Source organism: Simochromis diagramma, unplaced genomic scaffold (assembly GCF_900408965.1).
Source record: "Simochromis diagramma unplaced genomic scaffold, fSimDia1.1 OVJJ01000321.1, whole genome shotgun sequence".
NCBI lineage: Eukaryota > Metazoa > Chordata > Actinopteri > Cichliformes > Cichlidae > Simochromis > Simochromis diagramma.
The window spans coordinates 11453935-11466109 of record NW_024386772.1 but is presented as its reverse complement, the minus strand read 5'-3'; the positions used below and the strand labels follow the sequence as shown (position 1 = coordinate 11466109).

The 12175-nt window shown below is 36.6% G+C and overlaps 2 protein-coding genes across 9 annotated transcripts in view; both read right to left on the bottom strand.

Moving 5' to 3' along the window:
• Positions 1–156: 156 nt before the first annotated feature.
• On the bottom strand, positions 157–4224 carry LOC120744452 (immunoglobulin lambda-1 light chain-like). Its single transcript, XM_040048872.1, has 4 exons — positions 4139–4224; positions 3739–4055; positions 1815–1848; positions 157–1088 (listed from the first exon to the last, which is right to left on the bottom strand). Exons 1-4 carry the CDS (start codon positions 4179–4181, stop codon positions 766–768), a joined length of 717 nt encoding a protein of 238 aa, XP_039904806.1. The 5' UTR covers positions 4182–4224; the 3' UTR covers positions 157–765.
• Positions 4225–5361: 1137 nt separating this feature from the next.
• LOC120744336 (immunoglobulin lambda-1 light chain-like) overlaps positions 5362–12175 on the bottom strand; it is a 30333-nt gene continuing 23519 nt past the window's right edge. For 4 of the 8 annotated variants that reach the window (XM_040048680.1, XM_040048655.1, XM_040048673.1 and 1 more), the window contains 2 exons: positions 6574–6605; positions 5362–5875 (listed from right to left, as the gene is read on the bottom strand). In XM_040048680.1, the coding sequence (XP_039904614.1) occupies positions 5553–5875; positions 6574–6605 (355 nt within the window). In that variant the 3' untranslated portion in view covers positions 5362–5552. Of the gene's footprint in view, positions 5876–6573; positions 6608–11434; positions 11763–11839; positions 11918–12175 lie in introns of those variants that run through there. The other 4 variants (XM_040048664.1, XM_040048707.1, XM_040048689.1 and 1 more) reach the window with 2 other exon arrangements.

The window sequence follows — 12175 nt, the reverse complement described above, 5'->3', positions numbered from 1 at the left end:
TCCTTTTTTATGTGTTTTGGGGTGTAACACATTTCATTTCATAACTGGACTCTATTTAGTGTTCCTTAACAGTAAATAAAGTTATGTTTAGGCAAAAATCAAACAGGATTCAGCTAACTGTCTCTGAATGATCAAATGGTAATAATTAAAACATTTCCACTAAACAGCAGTTCCATTTTATTTTACAGAGAGCTGATACTTCATTTACATGAGGTTATAAGACCTGCAGGTGCATCATGGACATGAAAAAACAGAAGAGCAGACAGGTTATGCTTCACTGAGTGTGAAGATTCATTTGCAACATTTTAAACCGGTGACACTTGCTCTCTCTGTTACTCAGGAAGAATTATTAAATGATGCTCTCTAGTGTTCAAATATTACATAGCGTGTATGTCAGAAAATACTTATGCTTTAACTATGGGAAGAAGATATTTTAAAAAATGGTGTGCTTTTGTGTGGGTTTTTTTTATTCTCTCTGCCCCTCTCCAAAATTTAACAGTTCATTTTAATAACCTTAAACTTATGTTATTTATAATACAGTGACACATTTTCCCATTTACTCACAAGAAAACACATTTTTTAAATCAATGCTTTTATTAATTTAATGCAAAACACGAATTCCTGAAAATACTTGTCAAAAACCAGCAAATGAATACATGACTTAAACCTTTTGCTTTATTCTGATTTCTAACATGTAACGACTGTAATGAGCAAACAGCACAAGCAGTAAAGAAGCAGATTTTAAATTTACATTCTGGTCCTCGACTATTCAGTGGGACATTCTGACTTCTTGATGGTTTTCTCTGAAGTCTGCGAGCCCAAAGACACTTTACATGTATAAACTTTATCCATGTTCCAGTCTGATGTCTGGATGGTCAGAGAGCTGCTGATCTGGTAAGTCTGGTCTGGTCTCTGAACAGCAGTGCTGGTAGAGATCCCACTGCTCACTGGACTCCCAGCAGCCAACCAGCTCACATCTGCAAAAGACACAGACTGACTGGACAGACAGACCAGAGAAGCTGTGTTGGACTGGAGCTCTGCACTGGACGGAGGGAAGACTGTCAGGACAGGAGGAGGGAGGCTGGAGCCTGAAAATACATGAAAGATGTTCAGGAAAAATCAAAGGAAATGAAATGAAATAATGAAAACAAAAAAAATCAAGACATCAATAAGAGTCAATATGGAATTAACATAATATTTGTTATGAAATTAGAAGAAAACAATACTAATGTGATTTGGAAAAATATACAGACAACCCAACATATCAATTGATTTTCTTTTTAAGTTTTCCTAAAATAAAATATGATTAGTTACTCTTTAACTTTTCATGTAAGATGTCGTGAATTTAATTCTGGAGGTTTCTGCATAACATGTCAGTTACTGTGAGCAATTTTCTTTCATTAAAAAAAAAAACTGTATAGCCCGTTTCCAATCACTTAAAATTAATTTTTAATTTCAGTAACACTGTTAACTACTACTGAAGAAAAAGAAAACAATCTTATATATGTTTTTGAAATGCCAAACCAAATATTAAATAAAAACACTATGAGAATAATAAGAACAGACGATATCATATTTCACATAATGTTTAGTGAACAACATTTATATAAAAATATACAAATTTGGTTTGACCCCATTTCACATTTTTTTAATATAAAGAATTCATGTCTCCTGCACATACAACAACCTCAAACTATTTCATGTTGTATAAAATCATAAAAATGATGCTGAACAAGAAACATATTGAACTAAGTAGTCATCAGCAGAGTTTTGCAAAATCTCTCTTGTTTTATGATCAGTTTAAAAGTACTTACTTGTCACAACCAGCTTGGTGCCTTGTCCGAATACCACAGTGATTCAGTTTGTATACATGGCTGTACAAAAACCTCCTGACTGTCACTGATGAGGGGAGAGGAACTGAAACATCCTGTAGAGACCAACTTTCACTGTCAACATCTCATTCACTTCATCAATCTGTTTGTATTTTATAACTGCATTTCTCTGTGTGTAGTCGTGTTTTTTCCTTCTTGTCACTTGTTTTGTGTAAGACTTAATTAAGTACTCATTACTGATCTGAATTAAACAGAGATTCACTGTCTCTTAATGAGATTTTGTTTAGTCTGGTTCACTATGACGGAGCATTTTTGGTAGAGCCTTCCCATGTCTGACAGGAACAGTCTCTGAATAATTGATAATATACTTGAAATCAGTGTTTGTTCAGGATTTAGATATTAGTCTGTCTGAGCAGAATCCTGCTGAAAATGCAGTTGACCTGTGAGAATGATGAAATCTCAGAAATGAGGAGAAGAACCAGGAACCTGCTTGTACCAGCCGACATAAAAGCTTTCAGCTTTTTTAATGTTGTATTTCAGCAGGTTAAAGGTTAAAAAAAAAAGGATTTTAAAAAATGAATAATCCAATGTTTAATAAGACATTATGTGGAGGTTGTACGTTACTCTGCATTTTCTTGATTGGACTATACTCAAGTGAATGAGTCTAAGAAAGCATATGTACTGACAAGAGGTTTGTAACACATTGTGAACAACTGTGATAAGTACAGTGTCTTCTATTTCTGCAAACTTGATAGTTAAATTGTAATTAATGTTTGATGAGGACGTAGAGTTGAATCTTTCTGAGAAGAATCTTGTTTCAAAGCTTTTGAGCTGTCAGAATGGAGAAATCTTAGAACATACAGATGATCTTCTCTAGGAACTTGTTTATACAGCTAATAGAATTCCTATCATCTCTCTCAATGTTGCATTTGAGAACAGCTTGTTGAAGACTTTGTACTTAAGTACAGTAAGTAAGTAGTGGTACTTGGTTACTTCCCACCTCTGGGGACAGAAAACCTGTTCTAAAGCCAAGTGAGCTGCCAGAATGACAAACTGAGGAACCCCTCCAGGAACTTGTTTAGACCATCTAACATAATTGAACCATGTTGCAGCTGAGAACAACTTCTTGACCTGGAGAAACCTTGTGGACACCAGGTATCTGGATAAACACTTCCACTGCATTAACATGTGCCAACAAACACAGAGAGAACATGAGTGAAATGTCTTTCTCCAAAACGATGGGCTATGAAAGAGATGAGAAGAACATCTTACAGTTTAGAGAAGTAATGAGAGAGCAGACAGTCCCCAGCATGTTGTCAGTGTGAGGTGTAAACATCCTTTAATATTCAGCTGAGATGTGAAAACGATTGTAGTGAGAAGAGAAGCAACAGATAAAATGCAATTTAGCTGCATTTTTATTTCATATGCAACTTTATCAGTATCCATTTAGGTTGATTAATGTCATTTACTGCAGCTAGAATGTGACAGTTATCAGAGTTTTAGACAACCATTTGTCAAGTTGCTGTTATTTAAAAACACACACACATAATAGGTTTAATTGTGTTAGATGCACATAATTTAAAATGCACATAATTGTGTACATATATATGGCAATTTGTGTTGTTGGTGGTCATTATACTCCTCGATATTTTATACTTTCAGTGATGAATGTAAAAATCAAAACAAGTAATTCAGTATTTATTAGCAGACTGTCTGAAGTTGTTGAGTTTTCATTGATGAACATTAAAATAAAAAATAAAAAATAACAATAAACACACTATTTGAAGGTGGTGGGTTTACACTGAGTTTGCCGAATGGGTCTTTTGTCAGCATGTGAAAAAAAGAGCATCAAAAAGCAGAAGTATCAGTGAGGAAGTTTTTGTCACAGTGTAAATCACTGTGATACAGCATTATTGCTGTCCCATGCCTGACAGGAATAGACTGCAGAGTCTCCCTCCTCCACATTGCTGATGATCAAACGATAATCTGATCTTGACTGATGAGTGGATGTGAATTTTGGAGAGGAGAACCCAGAGCCAAAGGTTGGAGAACTATAGTCATAACGAAACCACAGCACAAACTGAGGAACTCCTCCTGGAATCTGTTTATACCAACGAGCAGCACTGCCAGTAACAGTCCCCAGGTTACAGTCCATGGTGGCTGTCTCTCCTTTCCTCACTGATAAAACAGGTTTCTGTGTCACCACCGTCACACCACTCACACCTGCAAACAACAAGAAGATATGAAGTAATGAGAAACACATTGACATCAGTATACATGTGTGCAATATAAATCAAAGTGTTTACATGTTAGAGCAGAGATGAGAGCACAGAGAGTCACCAGCATCATGTCAGTGTGAAGTACGAACTGATTTGGAGAAAAGGTGTTGGAGAAGCCATTTAATAGAACTATCAGGAGGAGGAGCTGTGTCTCCTCCTCTCCTTTTTTTCTTTTGTCTTAATTTGTTTCTTTATTAGCAACATAATGTATATATTTTGATTGAAGCGTATAATCAGAATAATGAGAAAATAATACCAAAGCCTCCAGAAGCACAAAGGGAATAATACGTACATTAAAACAAAATGGGAAAAAGAACTAGACATACAAATAGCAAAGGAGGATTGGTCATGTGGGTGACACACAAGCTCAACAAATTGAAGAGAACTTACTTGGGGAAAATTGAATTTGTGTGTTTCTTAGACCTTAAAAGCAAGGAATGTGGGTGACAACAGCAGGAAACAGTGTGGTCACATGAATGCCACCTACTCACAAAATCTTTGGGTAGGCATTAAAATTCAAATATACTGGGACAATACATGTCTAACACTAAGAAAAAAGCTAGACTGTGAAATCCCTGTAGATGCCTTAGTGCTGTATCTTGGAGTAATTAAAGTATTGCTCATTGTAGGTTGCAAAAAATAGCAAAACTGGTATATAAAAGGAAGTCTTTATGAGAAGATAACTTTCTTGCAAATGTTTGAAGGAGACGCCCTTTTCATAAAAGTGGAAGAAATGGATTGCCTTCATGTGTCATGGTCTAACAGTATTCAGCTGTCTCTGAATAATCAAATGATATGATCTGAAACATTGCCAGTGAAAACAGCAGTTCCATTTTATTTTACAGAGAGCTGATACATCATTTGCATGAAGTTATAAATGAGTTACTAAGACCTGCAGGTGCATCCTGAAGAAACAGAAGAGCAGAGAGGTGATGCTTCACTAACCGAGTGTGAAGATTCATTTGCAAGTTTAAAACCAACATTTTAAACCAGTGACACTTGCCCTCTCTCATATTCAGGAAATAATGTTAAATGATGCTCTCTAGTGTTCAAGTATTACACAGTCTGTATATCAGAATATACTTATGTTTTTATTATGAGAAGAAGACATTTAAAAAATGGTGTGCTTATGAGTGCTGTTTTCCTCCGTGTGCCCCTCTCTAAAATTTAAGAGTTCATTTTAATCATTTTAAATTTATGTTACTAACAAAACAGTGACACAATTTCTTATTTATTGACAAGAAAACACATTTATTTTAACCAATGCTTTTATTAATTTATTGCAAAACGTGAATTCCTGAAAATACTTGTTAACAATCTGCAGATGAATACATGACTTAAACCTTTTGCTTTATTCTGATTTCTAACACATAAAGACTGTAATGAGCAAACAGCACAAGCAGTAAAGAAGCAGATTTTAAAAGCACACTCTGGTCCTCGACTATTCAGTGGGACATTCTGACTTCTTGATGGTTTTCTCTGAAGTCTGCGAGCCCAAAGACACTTTACATGTATAAACCTTATCCATGTTCCAGTCTGATGTCTGGATGGTCAGAGAGCTGCTGATCTGGTAAGTCTGGTCTGGTCTCTGAACAGCAGTGCTGGTAGAGATCCCACTGCTCACTGGACTCCCAGCAGCCAACCAGCTCACATCTGCAAAAGGCACAGACTGACTGGACAGACAGACCAGAGAAGCTGTGTTGGACTGGAGCTCAGCACTGGACGGAGGGAAGACTGTCAGGACAGGAGGAGGGAGGCTGGAGCCTGAAAATACATGAAGAACATTCACAAAACAAAAAAAGAGAAATAAAAGAAAGAAGGAAATTGGAAATGAAGTCATAAAACCAGAAGAAATCAAGAAGAGTCAATATGGAATAAACATAACATTTGTTATGAAGTTAGAAGAAAACAAAACTAATGTACAATACCAAAATATATAGATCCAACATATTGTTTGAATTTCTTTTTATATTTTTACCAAATAAAATATGATTAATTACTGTTTAACTTTCCATGTAAGATGTCTTTGATTTAATTCTACACGTTTCTGCATAACATGTCAGCTAATGTGGGTAATTTTCTTTCATGTCAAAGAAAAGTGTACGGCCAGGCTCTAATCACTTCAAAGTAATTTTGAACTTTAGTAACAGTGTTAACAGCTATTGAAGAAAGAAAAAACAGGCCTATGTATGTTTTTGAAATTCCAACCTAAACATAAATTAAAAGCAATAAGAACGGAAAAACAACATATTTCACATCCTTTTTATAGAACTGGTTTGACCCCATGTCACATTTTTTAAACATGTCATTCATGTCTCCTGTATATGAGACAACCTGAAACTATTTCAGATTGTACAAAATCGTAAAAAATTATGCTGAACAAGAAACATATTGAACTAAGTAGTCATCAGCAGATTTTTGCAAAATCTCTCTTGTTTTATGATCAGTTAAAAAGTACTTACCTGTCACAACCAGCTTGGTGCCTTGTCCGAATACCACAGTGATTCAGTTTGTATACATGGCTGTACAAAAACCTCCTGACTGTCACTGATGAGGGGAGAGGAACTGAAACATCCTGTAGAGACCAACTTTCACTGTCAACATCTCATTCTCTTCATCTGTTTGTATTTTATAACTGTGTCTCTCTCTGTGTAGTCATGTTTATTCCTTCATGTCACTTTTTTTGTGCAAGGTTTAATAAAGTCGTCATTATTGGCCAGCATTAATCAGAGCTGTACTGTCTCTCAATAAGATTTTGGCCACAGTCTGCTTCTCTATGAACCAGCTTTCTTGGGAGAGTCTTCCCATGTCTGACAGGAACTCACTGCAGAGTCTCCTGTCTCTGCATGATTGATAATAGACTTGAAATCAGTGTTTGTTCAGGATTTAGATATTAGTCTGTCTGAGGAGAATCCTGCTGAAAATGCAGTTGACCTGTGAGAATGATGAAATCTCAGAAATGAGAAGAAGAACCAGGAACCTGTTTGTACCAGCCGACATAAAAGCTTTCAGCTTTTTTAATGCTGTATTTGAGCAGGTTAACGGTAAAAAATCCAATGTTTAATAAGACATTATCTGGAGATTGTATGTTACTCTGCATTTTCTTGATTGGACTATACTGTGAATAAGTCTAAGAAAGCATATGTACTGCCAAGAGGTTTGTAACACATTGTGATAAGTACAGTGTCTTCTATTTCTGCGAACTTGATAGTTAAATGATAATTAATGTTTGATGAGGACGTAGAGTTGAATCTTTCTGAGGAGAATCTTATTTCAAAGCTTTTGAGCTGTCAGAATGGAGAAATCTTAGAACATACAGATGATCTTCTCTAGGAACTTGTTTATACAGCTAATAGAATTCCTATCATCTCTCTCAATGTTGCAGTTGAGAACAGCTTGTTGAAAACTTTGTACTTAAGTACAGTAAGTATTTGTACTTGGTTACTTCCCACCTCTGGGGACAGAGAACCTGTTCTAAAACCAAGTGAGCTGCCAGAATGAAAACCGAGGAACCCCTCCGGGAAATTGTTTAGACCATCTAACATAATTGAACCATATTGCAGTTGAGAACAACTTCTTGACCTGGAGAAACCTTGTGGACAGCAGGTATCTGGATAAACACTTCTGCTGCATTAACATGTGCCAACAAACACAGAAAGAACATGAGTGAAATGTCTTTCTCCAAAACGATGGGCTATGAAACAGATGAGAAGAACGTCTTACATTTTAGAGAAGTGATGAGAGAGCAGACAGACCCCAGCATGTTGTCAGTGTGAGGTGTAAACATCCTTTAATATTCAGCTGAGATGTGAAAACGATTGTAGTGACAAGAGAAGCAACAGATAAAATGCAATTTAGCTGCATTTTTATTTCATATGAAACATTTTTAAACCTCATTATGCAACTTTATCAGTATCTGTTTAGGTTGATTAATGTGATTTACTGCAGCTAGAATGTGACAGTTATCAGAGTTTTAGACAACAGCAATTTGACAAACGGTTATTTAAAAACACACACACATAATAGGTTTAATTGTGTTAGATGCACATAATTTAAAATGCACATAATTGTGTACATATATATGGCAATTTGTGTTGATGGTTGTCATTATACTCCTCGATATTTTATACTTTCAGTGATGAATGTAAAAATATATCAAAACAAGTAATTCAGTATTTATTAGCAGACTGTCTGAAGTTGTTGAGCTTTCATTGATGAACATTAAAATAAAAAATAAAAAATAACAATAAACACACTATTTGAAGGTGGTGGGTTTACACTGAGTTTGCTGAATGGGTCTTTTGTCAGCATGTGAAAACAGAGCATCAAAAAGCAGAAGTATCAGTGAGGAGGTTTTTGTCACAGTGTAAATCACTGTGATACAGCATTATTGCTGTCCCATGTCTTACAGTAATAGACTGCAGAGTCTCCCTCCTCCACATTGTTGATGATCAAACGATAATCTTATGTTGACTGATGAGTGGATGTGAATTTTGGAGCAGAGAACCCAGAGCCATAGGTTGGAGAACTATAGCTATGATAAAAATACAGCACAAACTGAGGAACTCCTCCTGGAATCTGTTTATACCAATAGACAGTGTCAGTAACAGTCCCCAGGTTACAGTCCATGGTGGCTGTCTCTCCTTTCCTCACTGATAGAACAGGAGGTTTCTGTGTCACCACCGTCACACCACTCACACCTGCAAACAACATGAAGACATGAAGTCAAGAGAAACACAAGCACATATGAATCCAACAAATAACTACTAATCTGAAGTATAAATGAGGTTCCATACATGTTAGAGCAGTGATGAGAGCACAGAGAGTCACCAGCATGTTGTCACTGTGTGTTGAGACCTGTGACCTAGAAAGAGAGCACTGCTTCTGTAGGAGGAGAGGAGGTGTGAGCCGTTAAATATGTGACAGAAACTCAGAGAGACTGACAGAAGGAGGAGCTAAATCTGCGTAGTTTGCAATGTTTGGGTAATTTATGTTCAGTGGAGGGTAATTCTGCTTTTGTATTAATAAATATTGGTGATTGTGATGTCTCCCTCCGCTCCCTTAAAATTGTGCTGCTGCATTTTATTATGAAAAATTGTTGCTATGTCTCCTGGGTGAGGTGTTCCAGGCATGTCTGACTGGGAAGATTCCCCGGGGCAGACCCCGCATATGCATATCTCTCGGTTGGCCTCAGAACACCTTGATGTTTCCCCAGAGAAGCTGGAGGAGGTCTGGGGTCCTCTGCTTAGGCTGCTGCCCCTGAGACCCGGCCCTGGATAAGTGGAAGAAGATGTATGTATGTATGGATGGTTGCTATGTCCTTCAGGTTTATTACTGATGCTTTTACCATTACCAGTTTTTATGTTTGGACAAAAAAAAAAGATCAGAATCCCGCTAACCCTTACAGTTACCTGCTATAATTACATAATCAACAACCTTGTAATGTATGAACTTCTCTGGAAATTCACATGAAACTGGAGTGTTTAGGATTAGGAGAACATTTGATAAAATGTTACGCCATTTATGAACATTAAACAACTGAATAAAGAGTTCAAAAAAGAGAATAATTTTAGTACTAGAACTGTGTGGGCTCCTTTTTTGTTTCAAACTTGAGCCACATGAGTTTTGTGGTATTTCTCACAAATGAAATCACTGTGATACAGGCGTTTTGATATAGTTCCCCTGATTCACAAAAACAAATACCAGTGTCGCTCATCTACATCTTGAGAGTTAAACACAACAATTAGAGGACTGACTAATTTGCGTTTACTAAAACATTTTGGTTTTAGACAGTCAAATTCATTTTTGTATTCATTTGTTTTGTTCTACAATTAATGGTTGGAAATGTTAACTCTTCAGAATTCATAAAAGCTGTAGTGTCACTCAGTTGTGTTTTGTTTGTTTTTTGTCTCAGTATTCATGATTGTGTTATGTTCTACTCAATAGAGTCTATGTTTCATTGCAGTACAATGCTTACCCTCCTCCTTTTAACTCTAAATCCACGTCTAATGATGATGTAGAATTTAGTCAGTCTGAGGAGGATCCTGTTACAAAGTAAAGTGAATTGTCCTCATTTAAAAACTCTCCATCAGCTCCATCAGAGACTTGAACCATTACAGGCAGTTCCTTGAACAATTTTAGTTCAAATGCTAATGGCCTTATCGTCACACATTTTCTTCTTTTCTTACATTTAATGATGCTGAATCTATGTTTATAACTATTTAAGAGTTGAGTCTGGTGTCTAAATTTATATTACTTATACGTACATGCATACAATGTAGGTCTGCTTTTTGTATATGATTTTGCATATGAGTAGTTATTGACTGACAGCTGGGATAGGCTCCAGCGCCCCCGCGACCCTGAAAAGGATAAGCGGAAGTGAATGGATGGATGGATGGATGGGTAGTTCTCCCTCCCTTAGTGTTTATCTCAGCCTGTGTTTAGTCTCTGCTGCTGTGTTTTCTCTGTGCTGTTCCTGTGTTCACCGCTTCATGTCGAGTCACCCTTGTCTCTGTATTCGTTCATCTCCTGTGTCTCCCCAGTCAGTCATGTCTCCCTGTGAATGTTAGTTACCCTTGTCTCTGTGACCCATGTTCGCTCTGTCTTCGCTGTCAGTTGGATCTTCGTGTCAAATCTGTGTCTTTTACTTTGATAGTCTCGCATCCTTTGTAAATATTTCCAGTTTTGCTTCCTCCATGTCCCTGTGTGATTGCTCCCAGATGTGTCTGATCCCCTCGTTACTCCCTGTGTATTTAAGCCCTGTGTTTTCCTCCGTCAACAAACAAAAAAAGCAATAGAAATAGACACAGGGAAATTACCTGATCTGTATATGTTTACATTCTCTTTCTACCTCATTAACATGCTTCTGATGAACTAAAGCTGATTCAAAATAATAAATCTCTGCAACTAGCTGATCTGATCTGAGTCTTGTTTTTGTTTTTTGACTGAATTTTAGTGAAGCATGAATTAGTGAAATTATTGAACTGTAATATAAAGAGGATTTGTGTGGTCTCATTTTTCTTCGTACTGTGGCTTGAAATCAGATTAACCAGTTAATATGTTGAGAATGTTTTGTCATCAAACATGTTTTTCAGTACAATACTATTAAAAGCTGATGATGTGAGGTTTTATGTGTGAATAATATGTGAATATTTTGGTCCTTGGTTTATTTAAAGTGAAAGTGGAAATAAATAAAGAAATACAATGAATAGATTTAAAAGAGCAATGTTAAAGAACTAATTGTTTATATGGTGCACTGAGTTTGTACCCAAAAAGCAGAAGTAATAGTGAGGAAGTTTTTGTCACAGTGTAAATCACTGTGATGCGTACTCCTTAACAGAGGTGTCCCATGTCTTACAGTAATAGACTGCAGAGTCTTCCTCCTCCACATTTTTGATCATCAAACGATAATCTGTTGTTGACTGATGAGTACATGTGAATTTTGGAGAAGAGAATCCAGAGCCATAGTATTGAGAACTCCATTCATGACGAAACCTCACTACATACTGAGGAACTCCTCCTGGAATCTGTTTATACCACCAAGCAGGTTCATTAGTAACAGTCCCCAGGTTACAGTCCATGGTGGCTGTCTCTCCTTTCCTCACTGATAAAACAGGAGGTTTCTGTGTCACCACCGTCACACCACTCACACCTGCAAACAAGAAGAAGACATGAAGTCAAGAGAAACACATTAGTATATATGTGTGTAATATAAGTCAAAGTGTTTACATGTTAGAGCAGTGATGAGAGCACAGAGAGTCACCAGCATGATGTTGACGTGAACGAAGAACTGATTTGAAGAAAAGGTGCTGGAGGAGCCATTTAATACAAGGATCAGGAGGAGGAGCTGTGTCTCCTCCTTTCACCCTATTACATCATTGTAATATTGTTTTTCCTTTTTTCTTCATTTGTTTCTTAATTAGCGTCATAATCTATATATTCTAATTGAAGCATAAAATTAGAAAAATGGGAAAATTATACCAAGGCCTCCAGAAGCACAAAGGGAATAATACCTTTATTAAAACTTCATTGGAAAACAACATTGACATTTCTCATTGACTTTGA